At 57.4% G+C, this 19,100-nt stretch overlaps 1 protein-coding gene across 1 annotated transcript in view; it reads right to left on the bottom strand.

The window, feature by feature from the left end:
• Positions 1-751: 751 nt before the first annotated feature.
• Positions 752-19,100, bottom strand: part of ELAVL1 (ELAV like RNA binding protein 1) — a 37,046-nt gene continuing 18,697 nt past the window's right edge. The window contains exons 3-6 of the mRNA XM_032883822.1: positions 15,368-15,471; positions 9,781-9,934; positions 4,842-5,067; positions 752-2,146 (exon numbers count right to left, since the gene is read on the bottom strand). Coding sequence (XP_032739713.1) covers positions 1,822-2,146; positions 4,842-5,067; positions 9,781-9,934; positions 15,368-15,471 — 809 coding nt within the window. The 3' untranslated portion in view covers positions 752-1,821. The remainder of the gene's footprint in view (positions 2,147-4,841; positions 5,068-9,780; positions 9,935-15,367; positions 15,472-19,100) is intronic.

Raw genomic sequence — 19,100 nt, 5'->3', positions numbered from 1 at the left:
ATCTCAAGTCGGGGAGGATAATGTGAGCAGTTGGCAGCCCCTCGGCGAAGTCTGAGGGATACGGGGCTGGGACAGGCAGCCTCAAGTGGTCCGGGGGCTTCTCAGAACACTGACCTGCTCTGGAGAAGGCTGTGCCCACCCCCCCCACCACTTAAATAAATAAATAAATAAATAGGTAGGTAGGTAGATAAATAGAGATAAATAATACCACAATTGCATGATATTGATCAACTAAAACTGCCTATTGTTATGTGTTTTAGTCTTATGTCAAGGCTAAAAACTGCTGGTACTAAGTTCTCCTGTTTTCGATTCTCTCTAAACACTAGGTATTTGTCAAAGTCACATCACACTCCTGAGGAGTTGCCTAGAGGTCCGGCCCTGCTACTTCTCAGGCTCTCTCTCTCTCAGACTCTCCCTACTGGCTCCCTACGTCACAGACCTGTAAATGCTTTGTCTCGAGGCAAGTCTTTGTTTCTTAAGATCTTTTACAAATCCTCCCTGAATGCTGGCCGTCTGGACCTTACCTAGCCAAAAAGAAAGAAAAGGTAAAATAAAAAACAAAACAAAATTCGAGCAAAACAAAATCAAATTTAATGGTCTTAAATGCAAAAGTAAAAACAAACAAAAAACACAAAAAAGCAAAAGAAAATTAACAGAACAACCCAAAATGTCAAGGCAGTTATGAAGAGAACTTGGGAGGGTTAATCTTTAAAACTACAAATCAAAGGTTTTTTTTTTTTGTTTTTTGTTTTTTTTTTTTGTTGTTAATAGATAACTGGCAAGAAGTAAGTACTTTTCTGCTGAGTGTTCATACGAAAGCAAAGTTTCAAAACAAAATCCGACTAAAATAGAAACAAGTCTAGCGCTCACGAGAAGGGATGCGAGAAATACAGTGCTCAAATGTTTCTGTGTTCTTAAAGTATAGAGCGATCTTAGGCATTCGAGCTGTGTGAACTGCTCTTGGAAAGTGGAGAAATGACCGGGAACACCAGTGCCCGGTGTGCGGGGCACCGCGCATGCAAATGTGTGCACAGAAATTCGGGATGTCAGAGGAGCAGCCCGTCTTCAGGCACGCCTGGAGTTAGGTCTGACTCTGGAATATATTGGAGTTTCCCTGAAACTCTTTGGTCCATTCCCACTGGCGCCTGGGCTTACGAAACCCGTGCGTGTCCTTCTCTGGAGGGCCCGGCGCGGCCCGGCGTGTGGCCCCCCCCGCCCCCTCCCCCGTGGCAGCCCCCGGCAGACAGCCCGCTGCAGAGCCCCGGGGCTGAGTGAGCAGGAGGTGGCAATGGCACCTGCTGGGGAAAGCAATTTCCTGTCAACCAAAGCAGAAATCGCTTAAAATGTTGAAGCGGTTGAGAAAACGCACACTCAGCATCTGTCTAACGTCTTTAGTTGGAAAACTAAAACTAAAAGGTCATGTCTTTTTTTTTTCTTTTTTCTTTTTTTTTTTTTTTTTTATATCCAGTTTGTGGAGACACCGAATGAAACGAGTGTTAGACAGTCTTAGACGTTAAAGCATGCTTCAGGGTCACCACCGTCCCGAGGGACTGGTTAGTCAATGCAGTCTACTTAGATTTCTGTTTAATATATATTTTAAAGGAAATAACTTAAGAAACTTAAATTGGTCTAACATTGTGGGATTTCAAACATTTGAACATGTCGGTTGCATCCCAGAGTATAAAAACCTTTTCACTTCTCATTTAGACTAAGACAAACACTTGTGAAAATTGGCGCAAAATGAGTTGTACACTAACAAAAAAGTTTCAACTTCTTCACTCTTAATTATCTATTCCGTACAAAAAGAAAAGCATGAGCGAGTTATTTGTGGGACTTGTTGGTTTTGAAGGAAACCTGTAAGATTTTGTCCCCCAGGCGGTAGCCGTTCAGACTTGCTATGGCCATGGCGGCTTCTTCATAGTTTGTCATGGTCACAAAGCCAAAGCCTTTGCACTTGTTGGTGTTGAAGTCGCGGATCACTTTCACATTGGTGACGGCCCCAAAGGGGCCAAACATCTGCCAGAGGATCCCCTCATCGGCGTCCTGCCCGAGGTTGTAGATGAAGATGCACCAGCCCGAAGACGCGTTGCCCGGGACATTGACACCAGAAAGCCCACTCATGTGATCTACACCCATAGGGGAGAACCTAGCAAACAGAGAGCACAGCATGCAGGTCAAGGTCACGCGGGCTGGCGTGCGACGCAGGGGTAGGGGCAAGGCGGGCACACCCCCAAGGGTCACGAACGGGAAGTCGATATCGGGGGCGCTGCTCCCCGCTCTGCGGAGAGCTGGCCCCAAGGAGAGACACTTGCCACCTACAGAGGGTCAGAGCCTCAACCAGCTCCCCTTGGAGTGACGGCCTGTCGGTGACCAGCCGCTCCCTTCAGCCCTTCCATCACTGGAGGGGGGGATGGTGGTGGTCCTGTTTAGTCATGCCCGGCCTTCCCTCATGTTAAAGGATGGAAGCTTCTCCACGTCCCCCTAGGTGCTGTGATACCTGCAGATCTCCCGAGAGGAAAACTCGCTCTTTACACCCCACGCCTCTGTATATGTGTATGTGTTTGGCCAGTGGGAGCACGGGATTTTTGTCTTCCTCCCCCCACCATCTAAATTCTGTACCCTGCCCTCATCTTGACTATCCCTGTCAGCGGGGTTCCAGGGGAGCACAACCCTGTGAAGGGCCAATGCAGGGCACAGGGAATTCCTTCCCACGGCTCCAGGCCACCTTCCGCTGCGGGTTCACAGCATCCCAGGAGGGCCAGGAGCCCAAGTGATGGCCGTGAACTACAAGTCTGCCAAGCTGTACCAAAACCGTGGGACCCTTTCCAAAGCAATGCTTTCAACTGCATACACGATGAGCCTTCTACAAGCGTGTGGCCACTGCAACAGGATTAAAGGAGATGATAAAATTGTTGCTGAAGCCACATGGCCTCTGAAGGTTTCAGAAAAATGGGACCCTGGGTCGGTTTAAGAACACCCGAGTGTGACAGCATCTGTGGGGTCACGCCACGCAGGAAGTTACGACCTGCTCTGAGACAGGATCGGGCTTTGAGCTGTGGCGCTGGCCCGGGGGAGCAGGAGCTTTCAAGGGCCATTCAACAGATCCATCTTTTGACAGACACGAGACCGGAGTGATGGGCCCCCCGGGAATGGCCTGCTTATCCAGAGATTCTTTCCGATGCGGGTTTGGAAGAATCAAGATACAGGACTGGCCGTTGTCTCTGAATCTGCAAAAGTACTTGTGAACAGCTCACACCGGGATGTCTGAGTTGGTTAAAATGACTCAGGTGGCTTGTTAATGGATGACTCTGCCTGAACAGTGACCCCGATGTCACTGAAGCGGGGGTAGGAAAAAGCCCCCTTGTTATCTGTGGGATAGTAAGCCACGGTGGTTTTCAATGAAAACTGGAAAGATGTTTCGACTTTTAATGGACCCTCATCTCCCCCCACCCCCGGTTTTGTGGGAAATCAAATATGGGCCCCAGTTATGCCAGTTAACCGGAACCTCATGTACCTGTTGTACTGAAAGTAACCTGAGGCCTTATTTCATGGGTTCTCATACCTACTAATCAGCATTAACTGGTTCTTCTCCAGCTCACTGGAGCTGGTTTCTTTCATCCTGACCACCGTGAAACCCGCCTTTCCATTCTTTTCTCTGATGATACAAAGGAGAGCTGAACCTTCCTTTATTTGGGGGCTTTTCCTGCCGTGAGAACTGACTGTGAATTCTCCACTCCGCTGGCCTCTCTCCCTCTCAGTTGCTGAGTCTGTCTTCCGGTGGCATGTATTCCCTCCTGCCTCCCCGGCCACCCTCGCTGCCCTCTGGCTCTTCTCGCCGTGAACCTCTCTGGTTGTAGGGACCCCCTTCCTGCCTGGCCAGCAGTTTCGGCTGCTCTGGCCCCCTTCCTTTGCTGTCGCTCGTTCCTGCGACCAGAGCCCCTTCCCCGGCTGCCCGGGGAGCTGGAACCCGCTGCACGTGGCTGTCTGCACATCCCACCTGATCGGACTGTGTTCCTGACCTTCAAAAATGGATGGAGCTCACTTCCGCCCCAAGACACTTCCCCTGCTTTTGTCCTTGAACTAGAAAAGCCAGCGATGGAAGGCCCACTCTGGAACCTGAGCCGAGCCGAGAACTCTGCATTACTAGGTGTCAAAATCAGTGCCTCCCCAAATGGCCTCTGCGCCGACGAGCAAGGTTGTACCCAACCTCGCCGATTAACACAAAGATGGGAAACCTGCAAAGTCGCAGAAAAAAGGTCCCTAACCTGCCCGAGATAAACCCTCACGCCGCTGCTTTAGGTTTTGACGAAAACAAAACCAAGGGGCCCGTCCGTCGGGACTGCCGCTCCTTAAGAAGCTCCTTAAGAAGCAAACACACCCGACCGGCAAGCCCAAGCTGCTGACTCTCACTGTCTCTGTCCTACTAGATCCTGGCGACTGGTCACTTTCAATCTGGAAAGATGAAGGGATGTCGGAAAACCATTCACCTCCAGGACGGGGCTTCTCACCAGCGAAGCCCTGGGGAGGTGGAGGAGTGAGGGCTCCCCGCAGGCCAGGGAGCGGGGCAGCTCTCACCTCTGCACGCCTGGGGCTGCGTGTTCCCGCTTATACACTCCCAGCTCCGCTCGGGGCACCAGAACCCCTACCCGGGAGTGCTCCGCACTCCCCGCTCCCCGGGCTGGCTGGAGACGGAACCCAGGATCCCATGCAAACCTTCCGCACAGACACCTTGCGGTGGGGGCGGGGGCGTGGAGACGGGCCAGGGCTCAGACCAGCCTCAGGGGCCCCGCGGGCCGCGGAGGGCAGAGCTGCACCCGTGAGAGCGCCGCCTCCCGACCCACCTGAATCTCTGCGCCTGGTGGTGAACGGGGCCTCCGAACCGTCTGGCGGGCGAGTGGTACAGCTGGGAGAGCAGCGCCACGTTTTTGTTCTGGTTGGGGTTGGCTGCAAACTTCACTGTAATGGGCTCGGAGGAACCTGGGGGTTTATGACCATTGAAACTGGTAATTGCCTCTTCTGCCTCCGACCGTTTGTCAAACCGGATAAACGCAACCCCTCTGGACAAACCTTTTCAATAAACCAACAGAAACGGAGTTAGGGGGGAAAAGGCAATGATTTTTCAAACTGAAAACAAATAAATAAATAAATAAATAAATAAAATCAAGTCAGTCAGGCTGCTGTGCTTCAAACCGGACGCTATCTTCCTGAGGGAAACAAAAATTAAACCTATATAGGGAAATGAATGAGTGAACCTTTAAAAAACACAGACTGATAAAAGATGAAGGTTTCGGACTTCCTTCTGAGGTGCAGCAGCTACGATCTCTGCCGAACGTCTCCTGCTGATGGCTCTCTCACTCAAACCTCTTTCTCAGAACAAGCCATGGCGGAAGGGACGCCTCCCGCCATCGCCCCGTCAGCGCCCGGTGCCCGCGGGCAGCGCGGGGCCAGGCCAAGGAGCGGGCAGGCGGGCAACGGGGTCGGGTCTGAGGGACTCTCCCTGTGCTCCAGCCGGCAGGGCCCGGGAGCAGCCGCTGGGAACAAGGAGTGATGGTCGGTCCCGCGGTCCTGCCGGGCCTTTGCAGGCTGTCGCCTTCCCAGCTGGCCCGACAGAGTCCCTGGCGGCTCGGCCTTCTCCGTCATCCCCAGAGCGCACGGAGTCCTAGCGAACAGCTCTTTCCGCCTGCCCTCGGCTCACTCACCTCTTGGATGTTCCATTCTAAGGTCCCACTCCACACCTGTTCCGCTCCCGCGTGGCAAGGCCCAGGACCCCCGTCCCCGGCCTCCAGCTGCCTCGGGAAGGCACTGTCTCTTGCTACCTAGACTGAGTCTCCTGAAGTCGGCCCAGGGTCCCTGCTGTAACCTAATCTCTCCACAGAGTAAGAACGTGGGCCGGAACCAGGCTGCCTGAGCGCTGAGGCCCGATGATGAAGGCAGTGGCTGGCGCGGCACGTGCGTGAAACCTCGCAAACTGGGCAGAAGGGACTCGGCCACACTCCACCCTGCTCCGGCTGCATTCTAGGCCCGGGGGGGGGTGGTGAGAACCGTCCCCTGCAGAACTTGGTGAATGGGGTGGGGCTGGGGTGAGGGAAGGTGGAGCCGTGGAAGAGGACCGGCTCCTTCTCTGGGGAGAAAAAAAGGGGGTCAAGTGTGAAGGTCCAAACGCAGTGGAGACAGGACAGCAGGGCCAGTCTGAGTATGACGTCGCGGCGGGAGTCACGGATATATTCTGGGGCGGTGGTGGTGGGGTGACCGTGGGAGACAGCCCTATCCCAGACACTCTTGTCTCGACTGCCAGTCACAGCCTGTCTGAAGTCGCATTTTCTTCTCCAGACAAATGCCTTCAGCACACCGTGAATGGCAATTATTAAAGCAGGACAGCCCGGGGCCTTGGGCCACCAGCTAAGCGAGCGCACCAGGTGTCCCCCAGGCAGCTCCCACTTCCTGCACCTTTCCTTGCCCCTTCCCAGAGTCCCACCAACTACCGCACGACGGGCACAGGATGTGGGTCTCCCCTGATGGCCCAAAGGCCACAGAGGGGCACAGAGAGAATCAGACATGCCAGGTGGGATGCTGAAGTGACAAGTGCACTGTGAGGCACAGTCACCCACTCTGGGCTTAGAATCCCATGCCTCAGCCTGCCTCAGATGCACCATCGTGGGCCCCATCTCAGCAGCCAGACAGCAACCAGGGACCCTCGGGCCACCGCTTCCTTGTTTACAGCTTAACACACCACAGACACTCCGTGGTGAGTCCGAAAGCACAAACCCCAGCTCTCCCAACTGGGAAACTCCCCCTCCTGGCGCTCCCCAGCACAGCACCCTGGAGGACCACACAGCTGCTCCTAGTGGCCTCCCGGCTGCCTCCACCTTGGCTCCGTGATTGTTGAAATATAAATTTAAAATTCACACAGCCAGGGGTGCCTGGGTGGCTCGGCAGGTTAAAGCCTCAGCCTTCGGCTCGGGTCATGATCCCGGAGTCCTGGGATCGAGCCCCACATCAGGATTTCTGCTCGGCGGGGAGCCTGCCTCCCTCTCTGTCTCTGCTTGTCTCTCTGCCTGCTTGTGATCTCTGTCTGCCAAATAAATAAAATCTTTAAAAACAAAACAAGAAAACAATTCACACAGCCAGAGGCACTGAATTACTGAGAACAAACCCAGCAATTCACACGTGTACCAAGAAAGTTCTAGACACTGAGCTCGTTTTCCAATTTCAGTTCAGAAGGACACCTAAAACCACACACTCAACATACACCGTTTGCATTTACTCTTGAACAGCACCAACGACAGCTGACAGACGGGGCCTGAACGGATGGTCAGCCTCAGGCACACGTAACTGGCAGCCGTCGCTGGCTGGCTCCTGCAGAAAGCCGCCCTCGGGGCTTCTGTTCCCGGCTCTGTTCTTCGGAGAGCGACCCTGCCGTTAAGCAGAGCGGGAGTGCGTGTGCGGGTGTGGTTTCGCTGCTCGGGTCTGTAAAATGACTTTCAAATGGGAACCGCCCAGGGGAGATGAAGAGAAAGTCAGCGATGTGACGCAAGGCGCACCTAACTAACCAACCTACTGAACGGTCTGAGGCACGAACGCCTTCGAAGCCGGCCCCGTGGTTTTCTCCCTCTAACGGTTTTAGAATCAAGGGCAGAGATCAACGAATGGCGTGATTTCCAGATGAGTAAGCTGTAAAGTTCACAACTGAGCTGGGTAAGAAGGCAAAAAAGATTTACAAACAAAGTTGTCAATGAAGAAGGTTAAAGACCTGCTCCTGCCGCCCACGTGACGAGCACATTGCACGGAGGCCCACGGGACACGCAAGCCGGCTGGCCACGCTGTTCTCTGCTCCCCGGGGATGCCTGTGGGAGCGTGAAGCTCCCGTGGACGCCACACTGAGCTCACGGCCAAGCGGGGCGCCCTCCGATCCCGGGGCGCTGCCCCCCACTGAGACAGCAGCCTTACAGAGGGACGGGAGACCAGAGGCCCCACAACGGGCTGTGGGCAACGGTCTGCAGAAGTGACCTCTCTCGGGGTGGCGGGAGCCCCTGGGAAAGTTAGCGGCCGGGGCGGGGGTGCTCTTGGGGAGAGCCGGCTCTACTCCGGCCGTGCTGGGCTGCACGGAGACAAGCAGAGGCACAGCAGGACATGCGGCAGGAGGAGGACGGCCACGGGAGCAGAATGTAGCATGGTCATGCCATCCAGGTCCCCAGGCAGCCCACACAGGTGGGGCTGGGGATAAACACGCGCACCCGCCAGCCGACTGGACTGTTCTCTCTCAACCGCCACTTGAAGGTCAGTAAGGGAGCTTCAGGGACCACAGGAAACCGTCCTGGTGCAAGCAAGGGGGTTGATACTGAGTAGATGGGATCCCTACCCGACCTCATCCCACCCCCACCCCAGGGCGAAAGTGCAGAACAGAGGCAGCGGTGTCATCCTTGTCCCTCCAGCAGAGCCTGGCGTCAGAGCAGGTGTCTGCAGCAGGCACGGGGCTGCTCAGAGCTCCTGGGAAACGCCGGTGAGCTGCACCTGTGGGCCACACTCCGGAAGGCCCTCCTCCCCCTCCAGGCCCTGGGGACTCGCGCCGGCCACTCCTGTCCAGGCCAGGCGTCGGCCCAGACAGCGTGGCCAGCATACGCAGAGCTGAGCTTCCACAGAGGGGGTGGGGGAGGGAGGGCAGGTGGCAAGGCCACCCACCCCAAAGCACACAGCTCAGGGAGACGCAGGTAAGTGTGTGTGCACCTCTGGCCATGGGCCAGGAAGGCCCAGCCCACCTGCTCTCTGGGATCCGCTCTCCAGCCTCCTGGGGGCACTGCCGGTCTCTTGGAAGGGAGGTCCCCTCCGAGTTAAGAGGACTTCCTGTGCCCGAACTACCCAGGGTTTGCTGTAACACCACAGCCGAGGGGGCGGCAAACACACTGCACTGGAAGAACATGAAAACCAAGCGCAGAACATTGCAATGGCTTCGTGGGGCTCCACGAGCAAAAATCTTCCTTGCCAGTGTGTCAGCAGGTTCCCACTCATGGTGGGTACAGAACCGAGGAGTCCTAAAGCAGGTGCGGCCCAAGCTCGCTGCTCCCCATGCAGAGCCAGGCCCAGGGCTGGCGACTGACGTCCCGACCCCAGTCTCTAGGCTGCACAGTCAGGGCCGGCACCAGCCTCCCGCACAGGGCTGCTCCCGGGCATGGGGGTTCCTCAGCGCAGCTGGGCCTCACTGCCTCCTGCGAAGCCCGAGCCCGAGCTAAGCTCCCGGGCTGAGACAACCTACGAGGGGCTGCTGAAGAGGACAGGATGGCCAGGGAGGGGGATTTACTGCCTTAAGCAATCTGAGCTTTGAATGTGCCACCGGAGGGGCAGCATCCAGACCGAGGAGACTGGAGACGGGCTCCTCAGAAACAGCCACCCTGTGGCTTCAGGCCAGTGAGAGGCGGGGACTCTGCATCATGCGGGAAGACCGTCCCGCACGGCATACCGCGTGCCTGCGAGAGCAGCAGCAGCGCACGGCTGACCGGTGGCCTTTCCAACCCACTCACGAGCCGGGCCAGGACATCTGGATGCTTGAGGGAAGGTGTCAGGATCTCTTGGTGTTCTCACCATAACGTGCTGGCCTGACACGGGGCGACTGCTACCGCTTTACCTTCCCAGCCTCGCAAAACAAAAGCCAAGGTCTTCTCGGTTGGAGTCCGTCCTCCCTGGGGGAATAACTATTCTGCCGCTGAAACTCAGACAGCGCCTGTCCTCCTGGAAACTCTCGCCCCTGCAGAAAACCTCAGCCCGCATCCGGGCCGCCCACTGTACCTGTGGTCTGATCCACAAGGACTCGGGAGTTGATGATTCGCCCGAACCGAGAGAACATGTCCTCCACGTCCTTCTGGGTCATGGTCCGCGGGAGCCCACTGATGTACAGGTTGGCGTCTTTGATGACCTCTGAGCTCGGGCGAGCGTACGACACCTTGAAAACAAAACCACTTTCTGGGGTTAGGGCAGGCGTGTGGCCAAAGCATCGAGGGAGGGGTTAACTTTCCAGGCGGGAAAGAGCCACCTGTCCAGTGAGAAACCATGCCGACACTCGTCGCCGACGGCGGCGCATGCGAGCAGCTCACCTGGGCCGAGCGGCGAGCCGGACAGCGCCTAGCCTGGGCTTTACACCCCACGGCGAGGCAGACATAGTCCAAGTTCTCAAAGCCAAGGGATTGAGGGCCCGCAGCTGGCAGCAGACAGGGTGACTGCTCAACCCCAGCTGTCTCTCCTCCCACCGCGGCCTCCCCCCTCTGACAGCAAGCAGGCCGGACACGGGACCCAGTGCTGTCTGTGAGGGGCCCGGAGGACAGCGGCTCTGGAGCTGGGTGCCACCCAGAGGGTGCTGCCCACCTCCCTGAGGCAAACTTGCCAGTGGAGCCCAGAGGGGACCCAGGGCTGCTGGGGGAGCCCGCAGTCCAACACTCGAGTGTTCGATATTAAAGGACTCCATGCTTTTTGGGCCTTTGTTTTTGTAAAACTGAAAAAAGCCTGCAAGAAACTTCCACAGCAGCGTCCATAAAATGGCACGTGTGCGCCCTGGAGCAGAGAGGCTTCCGCGGCCGGCCGGCCTTCGTGCTTTCCCAATTCAGGGTCAGGGCCACGGCTGTGGCTGGCCAGGAGGAGAGATGGGACTGAGGCCACGCGGGAAGGAGCAACTGCGACAGGCCCCCTCTGCAAACAGGAGGCCTGAAGGGAAAGGACTCGATCGCACCCAATGGAGTCAGAACCGAGTTAGGAGGCTGGGAGACGAGGTGGCGGCAGGGAAGGGGGCTCCGGAAGGGTGGGGGACTCGGACCTGTGCCAAATCATGTGCTGAGGGTCACAAAGCTGAGCAGACGAGGAGCCTGAAACCATAACCCAGGAGCAGACACAACCTCTCAGGCGTCACCGGGCAGCACGAGGCCACGGACAACAGGTGTCCTCCCACAACGCTCAGGCCTGCCAGGAGGGGCCGAGTGTGGCTCCTCACGGCAAGCACACATGTACCCCTTCATTCCTGTGCTTGCTGACTCCGAACGCACACCAGGCCCTGAGAGGGGACGACAGGCAGCAGGACGTTCGCCAGCAGAGCAGGAAGCAGTCCAGTGGGCAATGCAGAAGGAAAGAGAAACTGTGCGGTCAGAGCCTGGCTTCCCCCTGCAGAGCCGCCAAGGATCGCGGAGGCTGGACATCAGACGAGAGTGGAAGAGAAGTGGCCCTGACTGGAAGGACACCCCAGGACACCAGGTCCCATCAGGGGCAGGCGGCCCCCAAGCAGTAGCGTTGCCCAAGCCGCATGTTCCCTGCCGGCTCCCCCGTGCGGGGTCCAGGCCCAACGCACCGTGGTTAGGCCTACAGTACAGGAATGCTGTGGGCACTCAGTGACGCACCCAAGGCCTGGGGCAGACGTGGCATTGTCCCCTGAGATCCAGGCCACCCTGGCGTGCAGGGACTTCCCCGGCACCCTTCTCCACCGAGGCGGTGGCTGGCCAGTCTGCTGGGGCTTGGTCACACTCCTCAACACTCTCACACATCTGGGCCCAGACGTGGCAGGTCCGCGTCAAGCAGCCTGTAGAACCCACCCCGCTCGGACCTCGCCAGCCGGCTGCCCCATTTCACCAACGGCCCCAGGCTGGGCCGCCGTGTTTCGGGCAGGAAGGCTGAAGGGGGAAGACGGGCCTGCCTGGGCGGGGCCCACAGGCAGTGCCTCCCAGAGCCGTCCCGTCTGCTCCTCTGCAGATTTGTCTGGACGGGGCTGCAGCTGGGGTCCGCCCTTGGCTTTCAGTGAAGGACACGGTGGGAAAGAGCATCCCCAGACCGAGAGCCCAGCACCGGCGAAGCGGCGCCGAGGCTGGTACGGACTGTGACCGTCGCTGATGAAGCGCCGGAGCCAAGATGCCGGTTACGGCCAAATGCGCTTCGACGCCTTCCAGCAACGGGACCTTCAAGGCCCGTGAGGACCGCTGCAGCTTTCCCTCCCTTTGACCACTATCAAGTTCAGAGTCAGGGCAGCAGCCAAGGAGACTGCACCAGAGCACCCGGCACCCGGGAGGCACCACGACACAAGATCCACAGCCTCTTTCCTAAGCTCTTGGCATCACAGGCTGCTTTGCTCCAAGCAGGTCTTTTCCTGTCACGTTGTTCAGAAACCTTCCTAGGGCTGAACTGCGTCCCCCCACATAGTCGTATGTTGCAGTCCCAGTCCCCAGCGCTGCAGAATGTGACCTCATTGGGAAAGAGGACAGTCACGGAGGTCATTCATGATGTAGTCACACTGGCGCAGGGTGGGCTGCAAATCCAGTAACTGTGTCCTCGGAAAAACGGGGGAGAGTGGCCAGAGACGCCCACAGGGAGAACGCCATGTGAAGGTGAAGGGAGACGTCCGGGTGAGGCTTCCGGGAGCCCAGGAACGCCAGACATGGCCAGTGACCCCCAAGCCAGGGGAGAGCCCGGGACAGATTCTCCCTCACGGCCTCGGAAGGAACCAACCTGGCCACACCTTGTTCTCAGACTTACAGCCTCCGGGACCATGAGAACAAGTGTCAGTCGGGTGGCGTCGCGGACACCACAAACACCATCTGTGGTGCTTCACCGCGGCGGCCCTGAGGACCTCCTCCACTCCCCCGGGGCACCCAGCCGGCCACGGAGCCGCTCCACCCACAGCCAGAGCCCAGCCCCCACCCCCCGGGGATCCTCCTCCCCGGCAGGCACCCCGATCTGACGAACTACATGTCTTACTTATTTAACGGTGTACGATGCCCGAAGAGGGTGGGACTTTCATGTTTGCTGCGGTATCGCCAGCACCCCGCACGGTCACCCGTGGACCGCAAGCAGGCAGGGAGCAGTCGCTGAGCGAGGGCACAAAAGCAGCTGCCGTTCCTGCTAGTGATGCCTACCTACGCCGCCGTCTCCTGCGCTCTGCTCGCAGCTCGCCAGTCATACTGTTCCGGGTCCCGGTGTTTACGTCCCGTGCTGGGCGGGGGAAGCGGCCCAGCAGTGGTGTTAAGTGCCCTGAGCCACAGCCCCGGTTTCAAACCCTGGCTTTGCCCCTCTCTACCTCTGTGACCTTGGGAGACCTGTCATTACTCGAAACATCAGCTCCTTCAAGCCTAAATTGGGGATCACCTCTCCCAGGCTGTGGTGAGGATAACGGAGACAAGGTATGGAAGGGCCTGGCCCACACTCATAGCGGTTGCCTGCGCTGCTGGCACAGGACACAGGGGCAAGGAGACTCCTCACTCCCTACTTGGATCGAGGAATGACATTTGAACCAAAGAGGATGGACTGTACGCTCCTGAGGTCCAGGGCACATCCAGGTGGGCTGCGATGTGTGGGACCTCAGAGTCTGGGGGGCAAATGAGCCTTTGGAAAGATCCAGATTTCGTGGTGAGAGTGGGGCTTCAACCTTGGGGAAAACCTGTAGTTCCCACAACGTGCCGGCCCGAGTCTCCCCCAGCGTGGCCACCCTTGCCTTGTGCTCCACCACAAGTGGCACACTTTGGCCCCTACAGACACCTCTGCCTAGGTACCCCTTGTCCTCACCCTGGCCTTCCTTACCCCTAACTCCTCGCGTCCCAGATCTCAACTCTTGACTTTCCTGAGGGCACCTCTCTGGCTCCCCAAGCTGCGAGAAGGCCATCCTAGGTACAGTCACGTAGTGGTCTCGGACTTAACATCTTTGTTAACAAGCGCGCTATCTGAGGGCAGCTGTAGGCCATGGAACCCAGCGCCAGGCAGAGGACGTGGCCCTTCGAATGTACTGGTTGTATAACGATGAGTTTTCTGCACCCGAGTAACTGTCTGCTCTCCTGGCATCTGCAAAGATTTTCTAAATGCAGGAGAGAATTCCTAACAGACTGGGAGCTTTGGACTGAGAATAAACAACCCGGAGCTGGCGGAGAGGAACCAAAGTCACCCGGCACGTGGAGAGGCCGTGACACGTGGTTTCCTTCACCAGCCCCCACAGGGAAAGGCCCCTCTGGGAGTCGGAGCTAGCCACAGGGATACGTGGGCTGCGCTCCTGTCCTCAGGGAGCACGCGACAGGCCCTACGTGCAGGCAGGCCCAGGAAGTCAGCCGAGGAGTGTTTTGTGGGTTTGGGGATGATTAAACCACGGAGCAACCCGTATCACGAACAGTTCAGCAGGAGCAACACACCACCGCCCTCCAAGCTGAGTGTGTGCGGCCAACAGCCAGACTCCAAGACTTCCCCAGCAGGAGGGAGCACGGGCTCTCAGGGCCAGCCCCAGGTTTGACTCGGGAGGCCCGCGCAGCAACGCTGGGAACCTTAATTAATTATACAAGCACCCCATGGTCCCGATGCCCTGGGGAGCCCAGCCATGGTACAGGTCTCAAGAGGGACCTTTCTGGGCACCCCATGATCAGTGATACGAGATGCTGGGCTAGCGGGTCCACAGGCTCACACAGGGCAGTCTCATTCCGAGCGGCTTCCCGTCAAGGGGTAACGCGGGCAAACACGGTTTCTGCCAGGCTGCTGCACTGGCTGGAGCAGCGCGAGGACAGGTGTTCTAAAGGAGGGCTCGGCAGGGAGTAAAGGTCAGGAACACATGAAGTTAGTCCCAGACTGGGTCTGGGGCTGCCGAGGATCACAGGAGCCTGCAAACAGACACTTGGGGATGGGGAGGGGGAGGAGGCAGGGCTCCGGGCTAAGACAAGGAGGGGGTGGTAAGTGAGAGCAGCCTGAGAACACGAAGCCGTCCTGTGAGGCCCGGAAGACTTGCCAAGTCGTCCCAGAAAGCCCCCGCAGCCCCTGAACGGGGAGTGCCTGATGCCGTCCTGCCGGAGGCCCCCCTGGCTGCGCTGCACAGCTCCCTGCTTTGCTCAAGCCACCTGTCAACGTGACGCCACCCCACAGACCGTCCCCCAACCTGCACCTCTCCCACACGTGACTTTCAGATCTTCGGGATATTATTTGAGCCTTTGTGTGCACGTGCTCGGACACCCGGCAGGGGCTCCGTAAACAGCGGCAGAGCAGGTGACGGACCGGCCGTGATGGGGCAGGAAGGGAGACGTGGGCCGGGAGGGGGATGCCGCACAAACGCTCGTCCGGCATGAGGACAGCACCGCCTGGGCCCAGGCCGGGGGATGCCCGCCCTCAGTGAAGTGCCCTTCCTGGTGACAGTCCCTTTGCTCGTTGAGCTGAGGCGGCTGAGTGGCAGCAGCACGGGGTGGGGGCGGTCCCCGCCCAGCACGCACTGGACAGGCACCACTCCAGCTCCGAGGAGACGCCCCCAGAGCAGCAGGGCCCTACGCAGCGGTCCCCTCATCAGCGACGATGAAGGAATACGGGGGATTCCCTCATCCGGGGGAGGCGAGGGGAGGCCACTCCCCCAGGCTGGGCCGAAGTGGCAACGGCAGTGCTTTACCTTAATGGTCTTCGACTGGAGCCGCAGGCCATTCAGCGTGTTGATCGCTCTCTCCGCGTCCTTGGCGGTCACGTAGTTCACAAAGCCGTAGCCGAGGCTGTGCCCTGTGTGGGAGAACACGTGCACAGTGGTCACAGCCGAGAGCCAGGGCGGGTGAACAGGGCGACGACTGACTGGGCTTGGGAGGAGGAGGTCGCCAAGAGCCACGGCCTCTGGGAAATGGGCTCAGAGACCGGTGGTCACGATCTATACTCGCTTTTTGTTACGCTTCTTGGCAAACTTGCAAGTTTTCTACAACGAACAAATTACCTTTATTTAAAAAGAAATACTATGTGGGGCGCTTGCGTGGCTCAGTCAGTTAAGTGTCCAAATCCTGATTTCCACTGCCATGATCTCAGGGTCATGAGATCGAGCCTCACGTTGAGCCCCACTCTGGGCAGAGTCAGCTTGGGATTCTCTCCCTTTCCCTCTCCCTCTGCTTCTGCGCACACGTGCTCTCTCTCAAATAAATAAATAAAATCTTGAAAATAAAAAAAGAAGAAACACCGTTCCTAAGAGCTCCCCATGGAGGTTCTCACCAAGGCAATGACAACGATCAGTCTCACCGGCCGTCAGCTGAGACGTGGGGACTCCGAGGGTGAGGACAGAGGGCAGTTACAACTGGTAAGACAGGCAGGTGGGAAGGGCGGAATGGTGACCAGCTGTCTGTGTCCAGGGGTTTCTCCACAACTCACCCCTGAGTGGGAAGGTTTGCTGGGCTCTGGTGCCACCCAGCGTCGGGTCCCACACTTTCCCAAACCTACAGCTCAGCTACGAGCAGATGCCAGGGAGCTCGAGGAGAAGCTGGAGCTGAGAGCAGTCCCAGGCCAGCTGTGTGCCTGGCATCACAGCCCCGGCCAAGGCTCCAGGGCTGCCCTTGGCGGTGGCCCATGGTGGTGGCAGCAGCAGCTGAAGTCTTGGTGGGGGGGTTGCGTTTAGGGGGAGGAACTATGGGTTACTAAGAAAGACATCTAGGGTCACAGAGACGTGTCCCCTCTCCTTGGTGAAATATTCAAGTGGTGACAGTGACCACCAATGGCATGCCACGGGAGGGGCTCAGCCTAAGAGGGGAGGGGCTCAGCCTAAGAGGGGAGGGGCTGTGGGTTCCCAGGAGGTCCCCAGAGAAGCAAAGGCTGAGGGATGGAGTAGAAGAAGCCTAGTCCTTTCCCTACAGGAGGGGCAGGCGGAGGCCCAGAGAAGAGAACCAACGCGCCCACCCTTACCCATCCACCTGCCATGCTAGGAGGCAGCCACTGAGCGCTGGGTACTGCTCTGGGCATAGAGATAGAGCGGTGAGCCTCGCTTTCCTCCTCCAGATGGTGGAGGGCGACAACAAGCAGATAAAAAACACCAGGCCTTTAGCCACATGACGCAGAATTCCTCGGCTGTCTGCTGAACTCAGGCCTTCTGGGAGGTAATGAGACGTGGAACCTAGCAGAGACTAACCCAGTTTTGCTGCTTTCCTAAAACAGACAAAAAACCCCCAACAAAACCCTTTACTTTTTAGATTTAAACTTACAAAGATAATACAGAGAGTTCCTATAGAGCCTACACCCCATTTCCCCTGGTGCTAACATCTTCCGCCAGAATGGGACATTTGTTACAACTCAGGAACGAGGACTGTTATGTGGCTAGCTAACCACACTTGATTCAGATGGCCTTTGTTTTCCCCTAACGGCACTTTCTGTCCCAGGAGGCCATCAAGGATCCCACAGGACATGTAGCCTTCATATCTCCGTAGGCTGCTCTTGGCCGGGATGGCTTCTCGGACTTCCCCCCCCCCTTTTTTTTTTTTTTTAAGATTTTTATTTACTTATTTGACAGAGAGAGATCACAAGTAGGCAGAGAGGCAGACAGAGAGGAAGGGAAGCAGTCTCCCTTCTGAACAGAGCGCCGGACGTGGGGCTCGAACCCAGGACCCTGGGATCATGACCTGAGCCAAAGGCAGAGGCTTTAACCCACTGAGCCACCCAGGCACCTGACTTCCCTTGTTTTTGATGACCCTGAGCGTTTCAAGGAGGACTGGTCAGGAATGTTGTGAAGTCTCCTGCAGCTTGGGTCAGTCAGATATTTTCCATGGTGAGGCTGGGCTGTTGCATTTTGTGAGGAAGTGAAGTGCCCTCCTGACACTCTAGGGGCGGGTGTGCTGTCCCCGTCACTTATCACTGTTAATACTGGCCCGGATCCCCTGGCCGAGGCCGTGGGTTTGCCAGGTTTCTCCACTGTCAAGTCCCCCCTCGCCCCCCACTGCAGGCTGCGGAAGGCAGGCAGTGCACAGCCCACACCAAAGGAGTGCCTTGGGGAGATGTACTCTCCCTCCTTCCGGGCAGAGTAGCTACATAAACTGTCCGCAGTTCTGCACAGGTCACTTTCTTTTTTAAAGAAACGAAACCCAAACCTCACCCTCCACACTCAAACTACTTCTTTTTTTTCTTAAGATTTTATCTCATATTAAAGAGAGAGAGAGAACAAGTAAATGAGAGCAAGCAGGGGGTCCGGAGAGGGACAAGGAGACTCCGCACTGAGCTCCAAGCCCAGTGCGGGACTTGACCTCATGATGCTGCGATCATGACCTGAGCTGAAATCAAGAGCCGGACACTTAACCGACTGACCCCCACACGTGCCCCCACACCCAAACTTCGAACGAAACTTCGAACGAAACTCCACAGGTCTGAGAGACTTCGCTCTGACCGTGGGCCGTGAGGACCCCGGAGCCGCATGCCCACGGGGCTGGGACCCATCTAGCAGGAGAGCCAGACTCTGAAGCTCAGAAAACACGGTAGAGACTGCGGTCGGCTCCAGGCTGGACTTTAGGGCCCCTTGCGAACAGTCCAGACTACAATGTCGAAGCTGAGAATGCAGAAGGTCTGTGGTATGGACTCCCGAACTGAACTACACGCTTGCTGGGATTTTTCCTCGTAAACACCTGCTCTCCGATCCCCGCTCTACCCATTCGTCATGGTGCCCAGGCCATGAAGCCCGCTGGCCCAGCCCCCAAAGGGGCTCCTCTGCCTCTCTGGTGCGCACAACCAGTGCTCAGGTCTTCCTGTATTTCTGCTCTTTCCACAAGGCCAATCCCAGTCCTGGACCACCTGTCTCCTTCACTGGTGGCGCAGGTGGCCTAAGCCCTGGTACAGAACACTAGACACTGATGAGGACTCGTGCCCAGGCTGCGCTCCTGTGTCTCAGCCGCAGGTGGCTCCTGGCGGCATATGAATATGGGTCCTACTTGGACCCACTGCCTGATTCCTTGCCTCCCTGGTGCTTGGTGGCCCTGGCCAGGCTCCCAGGGTGGTCACTGCAGAACGCCAGCTCTGCCCTAACTGGAGTCACAACTCTCAGGTGCCACTCCACAGACAGGTGCCTCCTCCTCCTGCAGGATGTGATGACAACAGCAGGTTTTCTTTCTACCCAATGGTCTCTCCTCAAGTTCCTAGTCTTCTACCCATTCCATCGAGATGGCCCCCAAGGGTTCTGCCTCTGGCTCTTGTTTCAGTCATACATTCTTCCTGAGTGGCCTCCTTGAGCACCATGTACCCACACCTTGCAATGTCACCCAGGAAATCACATACTGCCAGATGGCCACTGCCTCCTGTCTCAGGCTTGCTCTCCCTGCCCCTCAATGAGCCAACAGGTGTTAACCGAGCAGCTACTCCGTGTCAGGACCCATGCCAGGCTGGCCACGGGGTTCAAT

This window comes from Lontra canadensis, unplaced genomic scaffold (genome assembly GCF_010015895.1).
Source record: "Lontra canadensis isolate GAN:19392208 unplaced genomic scaffold, GSC_riverotter_1.0 scaffold88, whole genome shotgun sequence".
In the NCBI taxonomy this organism is placed as follows: domain Eukaryota; kingdom Metazoa; phylum Chordata; class Mammalia; order Carnivora; family Mustelidae; genus Lontra; species Lontra canadensis.
This window is presented reverse-complemented; position numbering and strand designations above follow the sequence as displayed.